Raw genomic sequence first — 23,928 nt, forward strand, 5'->3', positions numbered from 1 at the left:
GAGGTCAACATCGGTGTCTCCTGCCTATCTTAATTCTTGAGTTAAGGTTTCTCATTGAAATTGAAGCTCACCATCTTGGCTAGACCAGTTGGCCAGCACGGCTCTGACCCCACACTCCTTCCAGCGCTGGGGTTACAGTCATGTGCTAAGTTATTAGATTTTATGTGGGTGCTAGGAATCCACACCCAATGTCTTCATGCTTACACAGCAAGTATTTTGCCCTGAAGCCATTTGTTCAGGTCCTATGGGAGGTTTTTTCTAAGGATGTCAGTAGATGCCTCAAACTGTAGAGAGTATAGAACTCTGTATACCATCTCTCCATCAAACATATGTATCTGTGATTTACAAATTCAGTACAGTAAGAGATGAGCAGAAATAACTGAGATATTGAACACTTTGAACAATAGACTGTAAGTTAAGTGGATATGGTTTCTCTCAATGTTTTATTGTCCCATAGCCACCTAATTTCTTCTATTCAGACTGATTGATCATGAATAGCATACTGAGATATAAATATGAGAGCAATTAGTGTGTTGAGTTGTGTGTTACTAGGATGTGCCACAAACACAAAGCCTTTAGTATTGACACTCATTCAGCATGTTTTGTCAAAATCATATCATAGTTGCCAGCCAACACCTTATCATTACCCTTAGCAATCGCTTAGTGGCAACCTGACATACGATATCATAAAATGCCCGTGATGGCTGGTTTCTTCTTCCCTTTAGAGTTTCATACATTGTATATTTATCATATCCATTTCCTCTACACCTTCTCTCGGATCTCTTCCCTCCTCCCTCCCTGCACAGCTTTTATGCTTCTGCCTCCTTCTCCTCCCTTTCTCCCTCCTCTTGTCATACAATTTGTGCTGCCCAGATCGTGCAGCCGCTGAACTGTGGACAACTGATCCTCCTATGAGCTGAGGACCAGCTGTTCCTCTGCCAGGTGTCAGACTCGGTCTCCTTTCCCCTCGGTGTGGGATTTGTCTAGTTTGAGCTTGCAGAGTTCCTGGTCATGTTGTCACCACCTCTGTTTGGGAAACACATTCATGGAGGTCATTTGTGGCTTCCAGCTCTTTCTACTCCCTTTTCCATGATGATTCCTGAGCCTCGAGAGGAAAGGTGTGATAGAGATGTCTTATGGGTTGAGCAGCTGACCAGTTGTGGGTCTTTGTTGATTGCCATGTACCTCAGGAAGCTTCTCTGATGAAGAGTTAGAGATGTACTAATCTACTGGTGTAGTGATAAGTTATTAGGTGTTTTCTTTTTTAATACTATGTCTATTTAGCAGAACAACAGTGGGAGGTTCCCCTAGGGTCTCAATCCTATCTAGCCTCAGTTTCTTGGTTCTGATAGCACTAGGTATGGGTTCACAGTTTCTTGGAATGGGTTCAATCTTGTGCAGAGAGCCTTAACTCCAATCAGAAAGTATTCCCATGACATTTGTGCCACTTCTGCATCAGTGGGCACATCTTTCCAGACTGTTCATTATTGTAGCTTGCAGAGGTCATAGCTGGATAAGATTTGTGATTCCCTTTCTCCCTTAGTGTGCATAACATTCAGCACTATAAAAGCTAGGCAGTAGGGATGAGGCTACCAGTTTGATTTCTTCATGTGCTAGGACTAAAGTATGTGGTGTCTGCAGCAATAGGCTCGTATCCTCACGTTGTGGGTAAGCAAGAGCCATGGTCTGTAATGTTTGGACGTCTGTGCAGCACAACTGACCAACAAACCCAGAAAAGGTAATTTGTTCCTGGCACTGAACTTTTTATGTGTTAGCCTGTGGTAGCCAGTAGAGGTATTGTTGTGTGGTTATAGGGTAACTCTAAGTCCTCTTTATGTAAGTCTGTATTTTAGGAAGGTAGGTTTCCTTATAATATTTTCAAAAGCCTTTTAAAATTGAACCCATTCCAAGAAACTGTGAACCCATACCCAGTGTTTTCAAAAGCCATGTCTTTCCTGTATTCCCGCTTTTGTTCTGCCCTCCCGTCCCTTCTTCATTTAACCCATCTTACTGGATTATTTATTTTTCTCCTCTGTGATGTGATAGTTAGCTTTTTTTTTTTTTTTTAAGATTTATCTATTTATTATATATAAGTACACTGTAGCTGTCTTCAGTCACACCAGAAGAGGGCATCAGATTTTATTACAGATGGTTGTGAGCCACCATGTGGTTGCTGGGATTTGAACTCAGGACCCTTGGAAGAGCAGCCTGTGCTCTTAACCACTGAACCATCTCTCCAGCCCAATAGTTAGCTTTTAATTGTCAACTTGTCAACATAGAATTACCTGGAAAGAGTCTCAGTAAGGAACTGTGTTAATCAGGTTTGCCTGTGAGCATGTCAGTGGGGGCATTGTCTTGAGTGTTAATTTCAATAGGAAGGCCCACTCTGTTGAGGGTGCCACCATTTCCTGATTTTGGACAAGAGAAATATAAGACATAAAGGACAAGAGAAAGCAAGCTGAGTATGAGGGAGCAAGCCAGCAAGGACCCATTCCTTTCTCTGCTCTCGGTTGTCAGTGATGTAAATAACTGCTTGAAGTCCTGCCTAGGCGCCCCTCAGTGACAGACTGTAGTTTCTAGTAGGAAGCCAATAAACCCATCAGCCTCTTAAGTTGCTTTCAGTAAGATTGCTTAGTTCATGGTTAGGTGGTGGTGGCACACCCTTTGATCCTAGTACTTGGGAGGCTGAGGCAGGTGGATCTCTGAGTTCAAAGCCAGCCTAGTCTACAGAGCAAGTTTCAGGACAACCAGGGCTACACAGAGAAACCAAACCAAACAATACAAATGACCAAGATTGTTTAGTTCAGTGGGCAAAACCACTTATGTTCTAAGTCTTAAAACCTGAATTTGATCCCTGGAATCCATAGTGGAAGGAGAGAACACGTTCTTGAAAGTTGTCATCTGATCTTAACATGTACATGCCTACACATACACACAAAATAATAAATATTTTTAAAAGTCTTTAGTGTGTAGTGAATGTGGGTGGCTTTTGTCCACCCACAGGGGAGAGAGAGAGAGGGAGAGAGAGGGAGAGAGAGAGGGGGAGAGAGAGAGAGAGAGAGAGAGAGAGAGAGAGAGAGAGAGAGAGAGAGAGAGAGAGAGAGAGCCATTCCAGCTGCATCCTGCTGCCTATATATTTCTTATACAAAACAGACAAGGAAATCCCAAAATTATGTTTCAGTAACCATCATTCTCAGCATTTAACTTTGGCCAAATACCCACAGGTACATAATTCTAACACTGCAGAAGCTGAGAGCAGGGTAGGAAGTTCAAGGCTACTCTGGACTCTCAAGATCCTGTTTTGAAAACATTACTTTGCATGAGAGGTGTCTGGTCTTGGGTATGAATAGCAAATGAAGTGTCTGGTTGAAATGGGTTCCAAACCCTTGCCGTAGTCTAATGGTACTCTTCCATGTTGTATGGATTTGGTTTTATCTTTTTGTTCAGTTTTCGAGGTTGGCTTTAACCTCACTGTGGCCAGGAGTGACCTTGAACTGATCCTCTTGCCACCCTCCTCAGGGGAGGATGACCAATGTGCTTTGTCACATGTCACGCTCTCCAGTTAGATTTATAATCCAGTGGGAGCTAAGTCAGACTGGTGTCAGGTGACAAGTGCTAGCTGTCACCCAATTGCTGTTTAAGATATTGAGCTGTGCTAGAACCATGGCTCAGCAGTTAAAAGTACTTACTGCTCTTCCAGAGGATCCAAGTTCAGTTCCCAGCATTCAAGTCAGGCCACCAGTAATTCTAACTCAGGATATCTAATACCCTCTGACACGTGCACTTGGACACCTGTGGTGAGTGCACATGTGTACACACACACACACACACACACACACACACACACACACACACACACACACACACACATGAATTACCAGGAATAAAGGTGCACATTTTTAATCCCAGCACCTGGGATGATCAAAAAGGAGGAGGGCCAGTAAGAGGGCTCAGCCGGTAAAGGTGCTTGCTGCTAAGTATGGTGTCCTGAGGCCAATCCTGGGGGCCCACATGGGAGGAGAGAACCACCTCCAAATTGCTCTTTGATTTCTCCGTGTGTGCCTTTGAGCACACTCACACATACATATAGTAAAATGAAACCTTTAAAAGGTACAGAGATGCTCAGTGGGTAATGCGATTGCTGTGCAAACTTGGTCAGAATTCAGTCTCTGGAACCCACAGTTGAAAGAAACAGCCTTCCAGAGTTTTGGCTTACTTTCTCCTGTATACCATGGCACATATACACTCGTGACACAGGCTATAATAACTAATGATGAAATATAGATATGTAAAGGACTAGAGAGAAGACTCAGCTGAAGTGTGCTTTCAAGTCTAACAGCTAGTGTTCAATCCCTCAAACTCACAGTGAGAGGACAGGGCCTATTTCTGGAAGTTGCCCTCAATCTTACATGTGTTTTGTCGTATACCTGTTCCCACACCACATCCATCATCATCATCACCACCACCATCACACTTTTAGACCAGAACCACTAAATTCATGGTTTTGGGGTGCTACAGAGATGGCTCAGCAGTTAAATACTAATGTTCAAAATGTGTGCCCAACCTGTAATATAATGTATATAGCAGATATTTCAAGGCAAGTCCATAATTACAGGAGACGATATTAATTTATTCCTCCCAGCTGTATTCTTAAGTAGGAGATAAGTTAGATTAAATATCTTGGGAACAGAAAGCTCAAGGCATGAGAGTAAAAATGTTTATTAGACCAGATACAAAGTTTTAATGAAGTGAGTATGTTATGGGGCTGTAGAGATGGCTCAGCTGGCTGACAGCCTGAGGGTGATCCTGTAACACACACAATGATGGGAGGTGAGAACCACTCCAGATATTGTCCTCGGACTTATACACGTACACGCACACACACAAACACATGCACACAAACACACATATACACATGCACACACATATACATATAAACACATGCATACACATATATATACATAAACAAATACACATGCGCACATTCACGTAAACACACAACTACACATACACACATGCACACATATACACAAAGACATACATTCACCATACATGCACACAACACACAAACACACATATACACACACATGCACACACACAAACACATGCACACACAAACACACATATACACACACATGCACACACACACACACATGCACTTGGGAGATAAAGACCAGAGGATTAGACGTTCAAGGCCAACCTTGGCTACACAGTGAGTTCGAGGCCAGTGCAGGACACGATACTGTGGTTTGTTTTGTTTTGTTTATTTACAGTACTCTAAAGGTGGAGACAGGTGGATCCCTGGTCTACAGAGCAAGTTCCATGTTAGCCAGGGCATCACAAAAACTCTGATCTTGAGGGAAAAAAAGGAACAAGAAAAAGAAAAAAAATGTGAAAAGTAAATGAAAGCAAACTTGGGTGTGGAGTTTAAACACTGAGAGGTAGAGCAGGAGCACCAGGGCAAGTGCCAGCCACCCTGGGATCTGAGGGACCGAGTGGGAGGATTGCTGCGAGGGTGAGGCCAGCCACAGCTGTACAGTGAGATCTTGACTCAGGCAGACACACAGACCCCCTAAGACAAAACTCCACTGTAGAAAGACGGGTCTCGGAGAAGACCCAGAGAACAGGAGTTGAGCACGGCCTGGCTTTGCGCTCACCTCCCCGGTGCCAGTGGGAAAAGGCATGTCTTTTGAGTTCAGTGTTTTCTACCAAAACCTTGCTGAGGTTGCTTACAGCTTAAATTATATTCTGAGGTTTCTCCCTGCCCAAATACCCTTCCATTTAAGAACTATTTAAGATAGTTCAGAGGTAGAACTCTTATCTACCACATATGAGACATGAGTTCTATCTCCCACACCTGTAAAACAGATTTAAATACTACCACCAAGAAAAATCTACCTGGAAACAAAAGAATTATTTTGGGACCATAAAGATGGCTCAGTGTTTAGGAACACTGGGGATCCAAGCACTGGTGTCAAGCCAGATGTCCAGCAAGCATGAGTAACTCCAGTCCTCAGGAGAGTGGAGACAATCTGGCTTTCAGCATTGCTGAGAAAACAGGAACCCTGGGTTCCGGGAGAGACCCTGCCTTAAATGAACAAGTGGAGAAGGATCAAATAGGGCATTGGACACCTCTGGTCTGTCTGCAACACACACACACACACACACACACACACACACACACACACACACACACAAACACACACACACACAAACACACACAAATAAATAAGAAAGTAATGATTTGCCTGTGTACATACAGTTTTACCACTTGTTAAAGATGAGAGAAAGTTTGTATGCTAATGAAAGAAACCCTTACCTGCCTTCAAGTCCTGCATCACCATTTATCACTGGATGATAAATGAGGAACAGTGCTCTGTGAACATAGACGCTTTCCTATTCTGTTTTAGAGTTTATGGTTAACTTCTCTGCATGTGTATGTAGCATATGATGTGGGGAGGAGGGTACACATGCCACCTCATGAGCTGAGAAGACAGTTTACTGTGATGGTTCTCTCCTTCTGCCTTTACATGGATCCTGAAGAGCAAATTCAACTTTTCAGACTTACATTATCCGGTGGCAGATACCTTTATTTGCTTAGCCATCTTGCTAGCTCCCTGTTTGAGAGGTTTTGTGTTCCAGGATAGCTTTGAACTCATAGCAATTCCCCTAACTTAGTCTCCCATGGGCTGGCATTATACATTATAAGTGTGCAACGCTAGACTTTGCTTTGACTGTAGATATTTTTAGGGCAGTGATATCTACTGTGAAGGGTGGTGATAATGATTAATTGAACACACACACACATACACACACCTCCTTGCACATTGTCTGCTACATAAATAACATTTCTCACTGAACTACAGTTAATATCACTAGGATTCATGTTTCATGGAGTACTGTGCTTAGTGGTCTTCTTGTGTATTTCCTGTATATAGTTTATGTGCAATTGATAGATAATGATAATTTGTGTTAATTAGCGATTGCTATGACAGGAATGCTAACAGTTGTGTACACCGGTGATAGAGCGCCACTGTTCGCTAAAACTCATCAGCTGCACCAAAGCGAGGCTTGCCTCAGTGAAAGGAGTCCTCATGCACACTTCCGTGTTACAGGATGGCAGCTCCTGATTCGTTGTCCCACAGTAAGTTCTACTGACACGATTTCTCGGAATTCCTAAGGTTCCCTAAGTAGTACTGTATATAGTAGCACAGTGTTCTAGGCCACAATAGCTTATGTTACTGACATTTTTACTTTTTTTTATTTATTCTCTTCTCATATATTACATCCTGAATGCAAAAATATGGAATGTGTCAAGAATTTGCGTGTCATCCTTGCATAGGGACCATGCTAATCTCGATATTGTTCCTCATTACGATTTTAGTAAATGTGCTGCCGAAGCAAGCAGTGATTCTTTTAAAATAATCTAAAACGGTGGTTCTCAGGAACAGAGAGATGGCTCAGCTGTTAAAAACACTTATTGCTCTTGTAACTCCAGTTCAGTTCCCAGCACTCAAGTAGTGCCTCACAACTTCCTGTAACTCCAATTCCAGGGGATCCAATGCCTTCTTCGTCTGACCTCTGCAAGCATTAGGAGGTATACATGTGGTGCACAGACATATGTGCAAGCCAAACACTAATACACATGAAATCTAAATACAGCAGGGTCGTTCTTTGAGAAGATACTCAGTAAGTAACAGCTGTGCACATCTGAGTTTGCCTTGTCCCTTTCCTGTGAAGGGGTTAAGCCTTTCACTGCTTTCAAGTGTTTCCAGGCAAGTTATCTAGTACTTGAAAGGTGCTCTAGGGGTTTTTGTTTTTGTTTTTGTTTTTGGTGGGTCCCTCCGTGTGTGTGTGTGTGTGTGTGTGTGTGTGTGTGTGTGTGTGTGTGTGCGCGCGCGTGTTCGTGTGTATGTGTATGTGAGTTCATGTGTATGTGCATATGTGGTGTGGGCACGTGGAAGTCAGAGATCCACACTGGAAGTTTTCCTCAATCATTCTCCACATTTTTTAAAGGTATGTTTTCTTCCTTTCTTCCTTCTTTCCTTCTTTCCTTCCTGCCTTCCTTCCTTCCTTCCTTCCTTCCTTCCTTCCTTCCTTCCTTACTTCCTTCCTTCCTTCCTTCCTTCCTTCCTTTTTGAGAGAGAAAGGGGAAGTGGGGAGGGAGCACAACTTTTAGGAGGCAGTTCTCTTCCACTGGATTGTTCTTTGGAACTGAACTCAGGTCAGCAGGCTTGGCAGGAGGTCCTTTACCCACTTGCTGGCCTACAGGGATATTGAAACTTCTCTGAAGTACGTTACAAGGGAAAGGTGCAGTCTTCTTTAGGAGTTTTATAATCATGACAAGTAACGTACTTGTTTTAGATTTTATATATATATAAATGAGTGTGTATTGTCTGAATGTTTGTCTATGCATCTTGGGGGTAGGGCCCACAGGAGCCAGAACAGAGTGTCAGAACCCTTGGGACTAGACAGCTGTAAGCTGCCATGTGGATGCTCAGAACTGAACTTGGGTCCTCTGGAAAAGAATCCAGTGCTCTTAGCCACTTAGCCATCTCTCTATCCCCCAAAATTTTTCATTTTTGGGATAGGGCCCTATGTAGCTCATGGAGGCCTCAAATTTGCTAGGAACCGGTTGATGGCCTTGACTTTCTGATCCTCTTGCTTCTACCACTTGAGCTGGGATAACAGATATGCATCACCACACCCAATTTTTTTGCTGAGATGGAAGGTGGCACTGCATGTGCCAGGCAAGTGCTGTACTGAGCTATGGGCCAGCCTGAAAAGGTAATATCTTCAGAGTATAAGCCTCCTGACTTGTGGACTGAGGTTGTTATTAATAAAGGTTACCCTAATAAGCTGCATGCCTTGCCTTCTTTCAGGTTGTAGATGGGGCAGGACTGTTCTGTGAAGGTGGGAAAGACCATGCAAGTGTGTGAGAGAGAGGCGGGGAGCAAGAGAGGGAAAGGGAGGAGAGAAATAGGTTGAGAGACTCAGAACGAGAAAGGGAGAGAGCAGTAGGGAGGGAGAGATCAGTATGGAGTTAGATCGATTACATACGGCTTTCGTTGTAGGCCAGAATGACTTCTGTGTCTTTGGATGAGAATTCTGAAGAACTGAGTATTTATACCTCTCTCTTTTTCCATAAGGTCCTTCAGGGGACTCAGTCTGCCTTCAGGAAGAAAAAGTATCAGCAGAAATGATGTTGGTTGATTGCCTGACAAATTATCAGGTAAAATGTGTGCATGCGCACACACACGGGAAAACATAAATGTAATGATGTGTGAATTCAGAGAACAATTTGCAGGATTCAGTTCTCTCTTTGTGTCATGTGTGTCTGTGGATCACACTCAGATGGTCAGCCATCTTGCTGACCCCTGGTCAGCACTGCATGTTTCTTCCTTTGTTGGCTGCTCTGATAGATGACAAGATAGACAACAGTGGCCTTTTCTACAGACGTTTATTCATGTATGCTCATCTGTCACATATCTTGGATGCACTAGTCAGTGCACTTAATACAGAGAAGTACCGTGGTATTTTCTTGTGTACTGCTGATATCAGTTGCTGTTCAGCAGTGGCATGTGACTTGAGGAAATCCAGAGTAAGAATAGGGCTGGGGATGGAGCTTAGTGATAAGAGTCCTGTCTAGTGTGCTAGTCAAGGGTCTGGGGTATTAGGGAGATGGTTCAGTGGGTGAAGGGCTTGATCCCCACCACCCATGTAAAACATGGCACTGTGGGTAGAGAGGGGTGGATTCCAGGCCTAGTCAGCTAGTGTAGCTGAGACAGCAAATTTCCAGGTTCAGTGAGAAACCCTGCCTCAGAAAATCAACTGAAAAAGAAATTCCAACATCAACCCTTGGCTTCCACATGAACTTGCACAGTTAAGTATTCCTACCACTACACATGTATACATACACAGAGACACACACACAGACACTCAGACAGACACTACATACAGACACACACACACAGACATACACAGACACACAGACACATGCAGTTTAGTAAAGCCACCTAACCCTGGTGTTAGATAATCGGAGGCCGGGGAGTTTTCTGTAGATGCTGGGTCCTATTTCTTCATCCACCCATGATCATTAACAGTTCTCATTTGGCTCAAACCAACATGTCTGCAATATTTCAGGAGTTAGTGAGCTTTGATGATGTGATTGTGGACTTTACCCAAGAGGAGTGGACCTCACTGAACCCAGATCAGAGAACCCTCTACCGAGAGGTGATGCTGGAGAACTACAAAAACCTGGCCACAGTAGGTGAGACTGCTCTTGCTACCAGCAGCCCCTTGTGTACTGACTGTTTTAGGAGTGGTGACAGCAAGTCTAATAAGACGGTTCCATCCCTAACTCCATGTTGTTTTGTTTTGAGTCGGGGGATCTCAGCATAGCCCTTGCTAGCCTGGAACTTGAGATGTAAAACAGGCTGACTCAAACTCACAAGAGATTATCCTTGCTACTGCCTTCTGGGATTAAAGGTGTCTACCACCCTAATATGTTTTAATCTACCAGGGTGTTTTTTAAAAGTCCAAGGTTTCTTCATATATATTTTTGCTGGGCATGGTGGCACATGCCTTTCATCCAGCACTAAGGATGCAGAGGCAGGCACATCTCTGAGTTTGAAGCCAGCCTGGTCTATAGAGTGAGTTCCAGGACAGCAAGGGCTGCATAGAGAAACCCTGTCTCAAAAACTGCCTCCTACTTCCCAAAAGAAAGTATATATTTTCCTTCTCCATATTTAATAGGCTAAATTGGAAACAGTGTAAAACTGTTTATCATTTCTGTGTCAAAAAATTCTCTGGAGTTTGAGAGATGGCTCAGTGGTTAGAGACCCATCAAGCCAGCTCAGTCAGTCAACAGGGTCTCAAGGGAGGGAGTGAGGATCGAAAAGAGAAAGACAGTTAGACAACACTGTAACATGTCTCTTGCCAGTGCTGAGGCTGAAGAGGGTTTACTTTTTCCCAGGCAGTTTTTATATCATTCTAGGTACTTGCAGAAAATAGGGTTAGTTCTTAGATTAAAGAGAAAGAGATCGAACAAGGTAATAAACTAAGCTCCCTGGTCAGTGTTCAGGGCCTTGTCAGGATGACTAAGATAAAAGGAATGTCACACATTCCTAGCCTGAAATTTATCTTGAGCTTTGTATTAGCCCAACTGGGAACATAACATTCTTATCTGAGCCTACTTTCTTGAGCCCATTGACTACTCAAATTTCTATAAGTGGCACCAAGAGCTCTCCACATCTCTCCCTTTTTATTTCATAAGCAAGACTGCTTATGTCTTAGGTGGTTCTGACAAAAACGTCTTCCTTTCTTGTCTTGGAATATGCATTTTCAAAAGTAATGCTATTCTGTCTTAGGTTGGTAAGGCACTGTGCAGAAACTTACCCAACCTTGGCTTGCCAGTCTGTTAAATTAATAACTCTGTCTGGGGTTCCATTTTTAGTTTCAAGCCTTGTATTTTGGCTGCCAACATGTTGATGTTGTTTAAGGCAGGGTTTATCACAATGGGCAGGAATAAAAACATTCCCAAGAAGGGCTGGCATGGTCAAGCTGTATATGCTGTTCTTGAAGATTGATCAAGATGGAAAAACTGACTTCAGGCCACAAATAATTTTATCAGCAGTATCTGCAGCATCAAAACTCAGCAGGTCAACATTCTTTAAATCCATAATCTCGATATGCAAAGTTAAAACATCCAGAGAGGTGTTAGAGTTATGCCAAATACCCTGCAAATGTCTGAACTTTCCCCCCAATTATAGGGACTATCACTGTAAATTTTAGAAGTGACACAAACCCATTGGTATTTAGCATGACACTCAAGATGGCCTCCTCTCCAATAATTTGAATTGTATCATAAAGAGCATCAATCTGTTGTTCCAAACGCCTGTCTAAATCCTCCTGAATACTCAGAGCTTTAATAATGTTTTTTGCTAACTAACAAAAGTATGTTTTGACTTCCTGTGTCAAAGCAATTGCAGAAGCAGTGGTGCCAGCGTTAATGCAGTTAGAGCTGCTGTACCAGCAATGATCAAGCCTGCTACCCTCTTGCTTCTCTTTAAAGCCTGACTCACTTCTTTCAGTATCTGCAAACTTTTTTCAGAACATCAAGGTTCTGTAATACTCACAGGCAATAAAACAAAGGCTGATTGATAGACCATCAAAACAGACACGCCAGATTTCAGTACATTAACACAATTAGAAAGTGTACAATCAACATAACTTACATTAAATATTGTAGAAGAAACAAAAGTAATTTTAACATGGCCAATTAATCAAAGATTAGGAGCCATAACACATGCACTAACAATTGTTGGAGACCCAGATCCTGTTCTAATTTTATCCACTGCAAATGTGACTTCATACACGGCAGTTGTCAACTTTCAAATATGTCTCTGAAAATGTCCAGAACCAGCCTTCCAAATGAAGACTGTTATTTCCTTTTGTCTAGTATTGGATTGATTTTCAGACAAGTCCATGATTGAGTCAGAATAACGTGTCACATTAAAGGAAAGAGAAGAGAAATGATAACTTCTCTTATTTGATTAACGTTTTGAAGTCACTTTCCACAGTTTCCAGTTCAGGTCTAAGAATTTGAGGCAAGGCAGCTTGTCCAGACTGGGATATAGGCAAGCAAAGTGGGTCAGGAACATATGTCCAGTACAGCTTCCCTGCCACCACTGTCAGGGCACTCAGCAAGCTCACAGTCAGCATCATTCTTTGTCCCAGCATCAGCATGTCTCACCAGTCACCGGCAGCTACCACGCTCCTTCAGCATCCTGTGGGAAAAAGCACAAACATGCCCTCTTCCCCTATTAAATACCTGATCAGGGTCATGCCATGCCAGTAAGTGGATTCTTCCATTTCACCTAGGCATAAGTATGCCCAGTTGTAGGTGCCACAGACTCAGCAGAGAGTTCCTTCATCCAAATTTTATAATGTAAAATAAAAGAACATGATTTAAATAAATTTGTGGTGTGTGGGGATATAATTCCCCCTTTTTATTTCATGAAGATACTGTTTTAAAGTTCTACAATAGCTTGTCCTTGAGGAGTAAAAGGAATCCCAGTAGTATGGCCAATAGTGAACTCTTGACAAACATCTCAAAGGCTTGACTGCAGCAGTCCTTTCTATTATCTGCCTTAATCTGATTTGGAACACCCAGGACAGAGAAACATAAGCAATGAACAATTTCATTTCCAGTTGCTTCTCCTGTTAAAGCAGTTGCAACAAGAAAGCCTGAGACGGTGTCTATGGTCACATGTATATATTTTAATTTTCCCAGATCAGAAATGATTAACATCCATTTACCATAATCGAATAGGTGTGAGTCCTCAAGGATTAACACCATTATGTGGTACAGGAAGAAACTGAGGACATTCAGGACAAGTCTTTACAGTTTTGATGATGTGAAGAATGAGACTGCATGGCTAATTGTTCCTGTGTGAGACCTACAGTCTGCCTGGCATACAGATCTGCTGTGGCCTTGCCCTCACTAAGCGGTCCAGGCAACCCAGTATGAGCTCTTAAATGGCCTATCAAGTTAGGCACAGTATGTCCTCTTGAATTAAGTTATATTTGCGTAAATAATTGTAAAATTTGAGAATTAGCAGTAATCTAAAAAGAACAGTTTCAAGCAATTGTAAACCAAGAGCATTATATTGGCTGTGAGTATACAAATTAAAAGCTTGGTTTTTCAACATTTCAAAAGCAGTGGCTACAGCACCTAACTCGATTATCTGTGCTGCAGCAGGGAAAGTCAAGAGAATAAACGTGATCCAGTTACATATGCTGCCTCCCATTAGATGAGCCATCGTAAACACAGTAAGTGCATTCTCTATTGGTCGTGTGTGCAAATTTACAGTAAATACAAAAGCACACATAGAGGCAAGTTGTAACAACTTGTCTTTTGGATAATGATTTTGTCTAATTATTGCCTGAAAAGTTTGCACATGCAAAAGGCCAAATATCAGTATTCTGCAATAACCAATTTATTTGCTGTTTGGAATAAGGAATATTTCATCAAGTTCTTTCCCAAAATACTTTTGTGATTCTAACCTACAATTCTGTATTAACACAGCAACAGCTTCAGAACAGAGTGTTAAAACTTCCTTTGGAGATAAGGAAAGATGAGTTCACATTAATGGTCCCTTTTGTCAAAGGCCTGCTGTGGGTGCAAACAACCAACAAGTGATCGTAGTCTATATAATGCGTCTGTTGTTGACCATAGCTTCCTCTACTTTCTGCAAAGCTATTTTCCCTCATCAGTTAATCATAGAGGGGAATGAGGATTCTCCTTGAGAATATCAAACAGAGGCTTAAGTCCTCCTGTGGTGATCATAAAGTGAGGTCTTAGCCAATTAACATCTAACAGATTTTGAAAATCATTTAAAGTAAGTGAGCTGTCTTTTCTTATTTGACTCTTCTGTGCCACATTGTTTAGCATATAACTGATGTCCCAAATATTGAAAAGGATATTGCCTTTCAATCTTTTTTGGAGCAACAACTACTCCCCCAAAATTTAAAGCTCGTTGTATAAGAGCAAAAGCTTGTAGTAAAACTTCCTCAGAGGATCAGCTAATAAAATACCACCCATATAATGAATAACATACACTGAGGGATTCAGGTCCTAACTTCTTATATTGAAGCAACAACAGAGGTTTTATATAAGGAAGGGCTACTAGCCATTCTCTGTGGCATAAGTTTCCAATGTGTTCTTGGAAATTACAAGCAGACATGCTAATTGCAAACCTTTACAATCATGAAGATGCAAAGGAATAGTATAAAAAACAATCTTTTAAATCTATAATAATCTTATACATATTTTTTGGAGAGTAGGCAAGCCAGGTTGTAATGCTCCCATAAGTTCTGTAGTTTCATTAACCTTTCATAAATCTTGTGTTAATCTCCATTTGCCTGATTTCTTCTTAATTACAAATATGGGTGAGTTAAAATCTTGAGCTTATGATTGAATTGTGAACTGCAGCCAGTGGAGCATTGGCAGTTTAACTATAATTTTTAAGTTTCTTTTGCACTATTGGAGCATAACAATTTTGGAAAGCAAAACCAACTTTTAACAGTGCAAACAACCCATTCTCTCTAAAATCAACACCAAGTTCATTACTTTCTTATTACAAACTTTGGCTGCCAGTTCTTATGTATGAGTGCATGATGGTGCAGTTTTTAATTTCTCATTATTTTAAATCTTATCTTTTATAAGTCTGGTTTCTAAATATTATCCCAGTTTTGGGGTACCTATAGAGACCTGTTTCCCTGGGTTGGCTCATGCCACATGCTGTTTAAAATGACTCCAACCAGTTTTAAGCTAACTTTCTGTTACCAGTGTTAGAAATTTTTAATCATACCCAATAACTTGTAAGTCAGTAATCTATAACCAAGACATACAGAGCTTATTTATACTTTTAAGACCAGTCAGAAACAAGCATGGAGTGGTCACACACTGTTGTAAAATTATAATAAATATGAGGTTGTCTTTTATCCCCCACTAGGTCCAGCACCACAGTAGATATCTTTATCTCAGTCAGCAAAGCCTCTCATCCACTCTGCTCCATCTCATATCACACTGATGATGACTTCTCTCTGAGCCTGGCAGCCATCTCTCTACCCACCTAGTTCCCAAGGCAGGTTGTCACCATGCCAGAAACACACATCCCAACTCTGTGGAGCTTAGTGTCCCAGCCGCCACACACTCTCTTAAACTTAATTCACCACATGAAAGAACACACAACACAATAACCTCTGATCCAATTGATAAAATATGAATGCCCACCTAAAAATACAAAGCCCTATCCATCCCTTAAGAACATTCACCTCAACCTGTAAAGGTACAGAGTGGAATCTTAACATCAGCCTCCATGTTCGCTCTGTAACTTCTTTCCCGTTTCCTCCAGTCTCCTCCTCTTCCCTTAAACTTTTCTCCTACCTACTCTTCCTTCTCTTCCAATGACAGGCCTTGTTCTATCCTACACCAGCCCATGATACCTATGACAATCCTACATTTTACCCTTTTTGTCTAATTAAAAAAAAACTTTCCTCTGAAATATAAGCTGAGCACAACTATCATCATTTTGTAATTAAAAGCATAAAATATATCTACCACCCAGTCCAACTCTCTATCAGTTAAACAGAACATTTAGTTGTCCATTCCAGCTTAAGAAAGGCGTCACATCTATATTATATCTTGGCTAGCTTGTATACTGTCTGATAACCATCCAATAAAGTATGTATATTCAGAGTTCAACTGCCTGATAGGCTATCAAACAACAGTCAGTCCTCAACCCCTTCAGAAATGTGAGAGTACCAAATATCTATACACATAGGAAGCCTAACACGGCTTCTAGAACGGAGAGGTTGTAGTGATAAATCTCTACTAGCACAGTCCTCTGTAGGCAACATGTGAGCTCAAGTCATCAGTCTTCTGGCCCAAAATCAACTGACAGACTGTTGAAATGCAGAAATCTTGAAGGGCTGATAATTCTGGCTTTCACAATTGTCAGTCTATTCTGCATAAGGGGTCCTCCTTGGACAGTATCAGTCTGCAGATGAAACAGGCCGTTCTGCCCAGTGTCTGCCTAGCCACAAAGTATTGCCTCACCTAGAGGTAGAGATGCTCTATCTACCTACCTTCACCTGTATGACAGTCCTACAACACACATCTTACGTGTTTAGACTAGACTGCTTTTTTTCTTCTTTTAAACAAGTTAAAACTAAATCAAGGGTGGACAGCCAGCAGATAAAGTTTTAACCATTGTTTCTGTTGAACATGAAACACAGAGCAACAATCAAGCAGAGAAATGAAAACACAGACATAAAGTGACAGACTTGGATAGATTGGCACGCCAAGGACAAACAGTAGACAGAGAGGGAAGAGAATTAAGTGTGCCACCAAAGGGACCCAGATATCCTACCTAAGGGACCCAGAACCAGAGCTAGCCATTTCTCCAGTAGGAGTCAGAGAGGTGGCACAGCATCTCCCGACCACCTCCTGTCCCTAGGAGAGCTCTGAGACAGCTTATGTTCATCTTCCTTTTGGGGGCAGGTGGGAAGCAGCTGGTTACTGCCTGAGCATGAGGCCCTGAGTGAGATCCCCATCTCTCAGGTGTTAATCACTACATGCACACCCACATACATGAGCACATATACCCACATACAAAAGAATAAGTAAATTAGAAAGTTTAATTATCTTGACGTCTGTGATGAATAATGCTTCATATGAACCGATTGTAGTTTATTTCCCCAGAGGAACAAAGATCTCTGTGTTGCAATTCTCTTGGTTCCTGTTTGAATAAAGTAAAGTCCTGGGTTAAGATATGGCTCAATGGTTGAGCACCTGCCTTCATAAGAAGGGCCCTGGGTGCAATCCCCAGTCTTGCATAAAGAAAACTCTAGTTCTTTATAATGTATATATGATTAAATTAATTAGGGTTGTAGAGTCCAGAACAAACTAAACTTATGAGGCAGGACTGATACTTGCATTATTTGTCCTTTGAAGATAATTTCTCAGTTATTATCATAGCTCTAGTCTTGGCCAGGTTTGGTGACAACTTCTGGAATTCAAGCACTTGGGAGGCTGAAGGAGGAAGATTTCTGTGAACTTGAAGCCAGCCCTAGCTAGATAGTTTCACTTATCTCAGAAAGCTGGAGGGAGAATAAAAAGCAAAATTCTAATTCCTACACCCTGGGAAGTTGTGTCATTTTTCTGTATGAGTCTTTTCACTAACATGCCTTACCTTGTACACAGGATATCAGCTCATCAAACCCAGTGTGATCTCTTGGTTGGAACAAGAAGAGTTTAGTACAGGGCAGAAGATAGTTTTTCCAGGTCAGTATTCATGGAAACTCTATTTAATGAGAGTTTAGTCTGTTTGTAACTGAAATAAACTTAAAAAAAAGCCCTTGTGTTAGACTGGAGAGATGGCTCAGTAGGTAAAGGTACTTGTGGCCAAGCCTGACAGCCTAAGTTCAGTCCCTATAACCCATGTGGTGGAAGGAGAGAACCAACTCCCAAAGTCTGGCACACTCTGTATCTGAGCTGTGATGCAAGTGTGTGCACACACACTCAGTAAGTGAATGGATGGATGAATGGAAGGGCCTTGTATTTCTGTATTTGATGTGTGTATACTATGATGTGTGTATGATGCATGTATTGCTGTGTGTTTGATGTGTTTTTGATGTGTTTGATGTGTGTATGATGTGTGTATGATATGTGTTTGATGAGTGTTTAATGTGTGTTTGATGAGTGTTTGATGTGTGTTTGATAAGTGTATGATGTGTGTATGATGTGTGTGATATGTGTGTGATGTGTGTTTGATGAGTGTATGATGTGTGTTTGATGAGTGTATGATGTGTGTTTGATGTGTGTATGATGAGTGTATGATGTGTGTTTGATGTGTGTGTGGTATATGTTTGATGGGTATGTGATGTGTGTTTGATGAGTGTATGATGTGTTTTTGATGTGTGTGTGTGATGTGTGTATGTGGGGGCATGCATGTGCTGCTGTAGTGCGTGTGTTGGGGTCAGCTCTCACCATCTACTTTGTCTGGTAGTGTGCTTGTTTGCTATTGCATGTGCCAGGCCCTAAAACTTGAGAGGATTTCTCTGTCTCAGTATCCCATCTTGTCATAGCTGTACTGGAATTACAGACACAGGCTGTCATGCCCAGCCTTAGGTGAGTTCTGGGGATCTGAACTCAGGTGCTCACACTTGCACAATATCATTTTACCTGTGGAACCATCCCAGCTCCTATAATGAAGCTCCTCAAAATAAAATTTGTCTCAGAACTCTGAGCAGAGAAAGAAAATCTTCAGCTTCCAATACTCTTTTAGTTTATTTCTAATCAAAACTTTCTTTAAGTTTATTGCTTTGAGAAATGCTCTTTTTTTCCCTAGAAATTTTCTACAGTGTTTCCCTGGTAATTTCTATTCACCATCAGTTTTGACTTTTATAGAATAAACTTTTAATATGACCAGTGTCCTTATCCTGAAATTCCTGAAATCCATCTAATCAGGAACCTGGGGTAGGATGGTTATGGAGTCAGTGCAGTGTGGGCCATGCAGTGAGTTCAAGGTGAGGCTGCTTAGTCTCAAAAACAGGACAGAAAAAAAAATACTCATCTCTCTCTTCTCAAATTCAAAATAAAGGAAATGAGCCCTATTTTTAGCTCCAGTTAAAAAATAACTCCATTTCTTTTTCTGTTTGTTTTTCTGTTTTCACTTCAGAATGGAAAATACAGCTCGAGACCCAGTGTTCAGCATCCCAGCAGGAGCTTTTGAGGGGTAACATATCCAACGGGATGCAAACGGTAAGAATAAAAGATGTCTCTTCTTATTCTCGAGGGATTAGAGGTTAAAGATGTGTCTTTTGTAGAGTACTTACTTGGCATGGTCGAAGCCTTCTGGGAGAGAAAACTAGAGATGTCTTTAAAGGAGATATCGAGAGTAGCAGATAACACACAAGACCAAATGTTTCTGATGAAAACATTGTGCCCCCAATGTGTAAAGTAGCTCACTGCTCCAGAACGCATACAATGTGTAATGTAGCTCACTGCTCCAGAACGCACACAATGTGTAATGTAGCTCACTGCTCCAGAACGCACACAATGTGTAATGTAGCTCACTGCTCCAGAACGCACACAATGTGTAATGTAGCTCACTGCTCCAGAACGCACACAATGTGTAATGTAGCTCACTGCTCCAGAATGCACACATTGCATCTTTTTCTTGGAGTGGCACAGGAATCTTTTAAAGATTAGAGCAGGTGACTGAGTAAGCGTTTAGTCACACCACTGGAGCGTAATTAGCAGAGTATGAACTGCATATATATAATAAAAATTACAGCATTTTGTTATGGGACGGTTAAAACCTTACCAGTTGGCTGCAGTAAAATGGTGTTTATCCCTCTTATCAGCAGACAGGAAGTGACACAGGAAGGGGCCTCTGTGACGGGACACAATATGGAGACTTCTTCAGTGAACTCTCACCCCTTAGGACGGTTATGAAAACTCGACCTGCACAGGATAATTATGACAGTAGTCAATGCAGGAAAGACTTTCTAATGCTTCAGAGGAAAAAGTGTGCTGGTGAGAAACTTTCTGAGTTCAATCAGAGTGAAGAAACCGGTGCGATCCCAGGTAAAGCTTATCAGAAAATGGCCACACAAGAGAAATGTTTTGAATGCAGTGACTGTGGGAAGTCCTTTATGAATCAGTCACATCTTCAGACACATCAGAGAACTCACGGTGGAGACAAACTTTATGAATTGAATGAGTGTGGGAGAAGTTTTATAAACTCAAGACTTGCTGTGCTTATAGAAACTCTCAATGCAAAGAAACCTCACAGATGTAAGGAGTGTGGGAAAGGCTACCGATACCCTGCGTATCTAAACATTCACATGCGAACCCACACTGGGGAGAAACCCTATGAGTGTAAGGAGTGCGGGAAGGCCTTCAATTACTCCAACTCATTTCAGATCCATGGGAGAACTCACACAGGGGAGAAGCCCTATGTCTGTAATCAGTGTGGGAAAGCCTTCACTCAGCACTCAGGTCTGAGTATACATGTGAGATCGCACAATGGAGACAAGCCCTACGCATGCAAGGAGTGTGGGAAAGCCTTCCTCACATCCTCTCGCCTTATCCAGCATATACGAACTCACACAGGAGAAAAACCTTTTGTGTGTGTCAAATGTGGGAAAGCCTTTGCTATTTCTTCAAACCTTAATGGGCATCTGAAAATGCACGCCGAAGAGAAGACCTGTGAGTGCAAGATCTGTGGGAAAGCATTTGGATATCTTTCATGTCTTAATAATCACATGAGAACTCATAATGCCAAAAAATCCTACACATGCAAGGAGTGTGGGAAGGCCTTTAACTATTCCACCCACCTTAAAATTCACATGCGAATCCACACCGGAGAAAAACCCTATGAGTGTAAACAGTGTGGAAAAGCCTTCAGTCATTCCACTTCATTTCAGATCCATGAGAGAACCCACACTGGAGAGAAGCCCTACGAATGCAAGGAGTGTGGCAAAGCCTTCATCTGCCCCAGTTCCTTCAGGATTCATGAAATAAGTCACACCCACACGGAAGAGAAACCCTACAAGTGTCAGCAGTGTGGAAAAGCCTACAGTCACCCTCGCTCACTTCGCAGACATGAAAGAATTCACTAGAGAGAAACCTAGTTGATGGAAGCAACGCAAGAAAGTCCTCAGTTGCGGCCATTTGCTTTGCAGACATGATGGTACTCACACTGGGGAGAAACTGTTGAAGTTAGATGCATAGCTTAGAGCAGTGCTGTATGGCCGTACTGAGCAACAAATACTCCATGTCAAAAAATTAAAGCGGCTCAGTGGGTAAAGCACTTGAATGTGTGGCAACTTGAATTGGACCCACATCCCTGTAAAACAGACAGATGTAGTGGCATGCGTCTGTATCCTCAGCATTTCTACAAGAGAGGAGGCAGAGGCAGCAGAGTCACCTGGAAGCTTGCGGCCAGCTACTCTAGTCTGTGCAGCATGGCGGAGAGGAAGACTCTGCCTCAACCAGGTAGAAGACCTAATGCCTCAACGTTGCCCTCTGGTTTCCATGTGTCTGCCCACTCTCCCACAGATACCACAGGAATAGAAAATGTTTAAAGAATTGAAAGGAGGGCTGTTGAGATGACTCAGCAGACAGAAGCATTCTCCATTCAATCCTCACTATCCGTCCGTTTTCCATCCCTGGATCCCACAGCGTAAGGAGAGAATTGGCTCCTAAAAGCTGCCCTCTGACCTCCACATGAATGCTGTGGCATGCACCCCCCTAATAATATTACATTTTAAAAATTCAAATGAGGGACTATAGAGATGACTCAGTTACGAGCACCTGCTGCTCTTGCAGAAGACCAGGCTTCAGTTCCCAGCACTCACATGGCGGCTTTCAGCCATCCATAACTAGGTGACGGGAATTTGACCTCTTCTGACCTCAGTGATCACTCAGCATACACATGTGCAGGCAAAACATGTATAAAGCAAAAATAATAAAATGAAGTTGCAGTGAATCCATTAAAACTGGCTAATGTCCCCAAGAGGTTAAGACGAAGCAGGAAGTACACAGAGAAGACCATGGAACATCAGACATCCTTCTGCAATTACAGACAGTAGCTACCACAAGTGTCTCTACTAAGGCCTCCAGAGGAAACTACCTGAGTTATGCTGATCTCTGATTTTCAGCCTCCAGATTCTAAGAAATAAATAACCATTTTGCACTACCTGGTCTGTTACTTTGTTGCATTAGCTCTAACAAATTGTGTGTGACTTCATATAACACACACACACAACTTTAGATTACCCTGAAGGTCTAGTTATATGCAGATCTGAGTGCAGTGACCCCTGTTTTATAATCCTACAATTTGAGAGGTGGAAGCAGGATTTTAAGTTAACGACCTGAGTTATAACAAGATCTTGCCTTGCCTGCCTGCCTCCTTTCCTTCCTCCTTCCCTCCTTCCCTCCCTTTCTCCCTCCCCACTCTCTCTTTCTCTCTCTTTTCTTTTCAATATCCCATCTTAAAAATATCAAGGGGCGGGGTTAAAATGATGGCTTAGCAGTTATGAGCACTTGCTGCTCTTGCAGAAGACCTGTATTTGGTTCCCAGTGCCCACATGGTGGCCCACAGTCATGTCTGTAATTCTAGTTGCATGTCACCTGATGTCCTTTCTGACTCCTGAGTCCACCATACATTCAAGGGTGCACAGACACACAGGTCGGTAAAACACTGAAAATGATGAATAAGTCTTAAAAATACAAGTAGCATGAAAATGGTGGCACACTGATACAATCTCTTCGGGTATCAAGGCCAGAATGATCAGTGATCCAAGGCCAGTATTGGCTGCATATTGAATTTGAGGTCATCCTAGGTGCCATGAAATCCCATCTCAAAATAGAAATAAAACTGGGTTTGGTGGTGCATCTTGTCATTTCATCACCCAGGAAGTGGATGCAGGAGGACAAAGAGTTCAAAGTCACCCTTGATGTGGTAAGATTGAGGCAGGCTAGGGCTCACTGAGGTGCCTGTGGTGATTTGAATGAGAAAGGCTCATGTTTGAATGCTTGGTCCCCAGTTAGTGGAACTGTTTGGGAAGGATTTGGAGGTGTGTTTGATGTTTCAAAAGCCCATTATCTCTTTCTCTGCCTGTTGCCTCCAGATCAGGATGTAAAGCTCTTAGCTACTGCCCCAGCATTAAGCCTGCCTGCTTCCCACCATAAGGATCATAGGTTGGCCTTCTAAACCTAAACAAGCCTCCAGCAAATGCCTCTTTAAAACAAGAATTGCCTTGCTCATGGTGTCTGTTCACAGCAATAGGACAGTAACTAAGACACTGTCTCAAAAACAAAAGGAAATGCCTGGCAGGGGAGAGCTATGATCAAGAAGGTGGTTTTCCCATGGTATGCCTTATTCATTGACCATCAAATGTTCTGACCTCTGAGTTTCCCCAAATATAACACATTTGACTGTATTGTTTGTGATAATTGGGAACTGCATAACTGCTAAGCTACCTCTCTAGTCCACAAAAAGTTTTATAACATGTCTTAATAGATGTATATTATGTTTTACATACATATGTAATATGTATACTATATTTTGTTGTTATTTGATTTACTGAGGTTTTGTTTCTAATATTTCTCTTTTCTTCAAAATCTCAAATTCCTTGTGGACTTTTTGTTTTTCAAGACAGCTTCTCTATGTAGCCCTGGCTGCCTTGGAACTCTATAAATCTATCTGCCTTTGCCTCCCAGTGTTGGGATTAGAGGTGTGCACCGCTACCCTCAGCTTCCTTGCTGAATTTTTCCTCCGCATTATTAATGTTCTTGTCCAGTTCCTGAACTGACTTCCTTATTAATTCATCAGCTATTTTTAAATCCTC

At 42.0% G+C, this 23,928-nt stretch overlaps 1 protein-coding gene and 2 non-coding genes across 6 annotated transcripts in view; 2 read left to right on the top strand and 1 right to left on the bottom strand.

Annotated features, from left to right (window-relative positions):
• Positions 1-22,274, top strand: part of LOC116906911 (zinc finger protein 426) — a 28,122-nt gene extending 5,848 nt beyond the window's left edge. For 3 of the 4 annotated variants that reach the window (XM_032909828.1, XM_032909830.1, XM_032909831.1), the window contains exons 3-7: positions 9,150-9,232; positions 10,144-10,270; positions 17,771-17,851; positions 19,248-19,330; positions 19,936-22,274. In XM_032909828.1, coding sequence (XP_032765719.1) covers positions 9,150-9,232; positions 10,144-10,270; positions 17,771-17,851; positions 19,248-19,330; positions 19,936-21,195 — 1,634 coding nt within the window. In that variant the 3' untranslated portion in view covers positions 21,196-22,274. The remainder of the gene's footprint in view (positions 1-9,149; positions 9,233-10,143; positions 10,271-17,770; positions 17,852-19,247; positions 19,331-19,935) is intronic. The other variant, XM_032909829.1, reaches the window with a different exon arrangement.
• Positions 7,298-7,404, bottom strand: LOC116908333. Its single transcript, XR_004388888.1, has one exon. It is a non-coding gene; the product is annotated as a U6 spliceosomal RNA (small nuclear RNA).
• A 1,125-nt stretch (positions 22,275-23,399) lies between the features above and the next one.
• On the top strand, positions 23,400-23,561 carry LOC116908434. Its single transcript, XR_004388964.1, has one exon. It is a non-coding gene; the product is annotated as a U1 spliceosomal RNA (small nuclear RNA).
• Positions 23,562-23,928: the final 367 nt, after the last annotated feature.

The sequence above is a fragment of the Rattus rattus genome, chromosome 8, assembly GCF_011064425.1.
Source record: "Rattus rattus isolate New Zealand chromosome 8, Rrattus_CSIRO_v1, whole genome shotgun sequence".
In the NCBI taxonomy this organism is placed as follows: domain Eukaryota; kingdom Metazoa; phylum Chordata; class Mammalia; order Rodentia; family Muridae; genus Rattus; species Rattus rattus.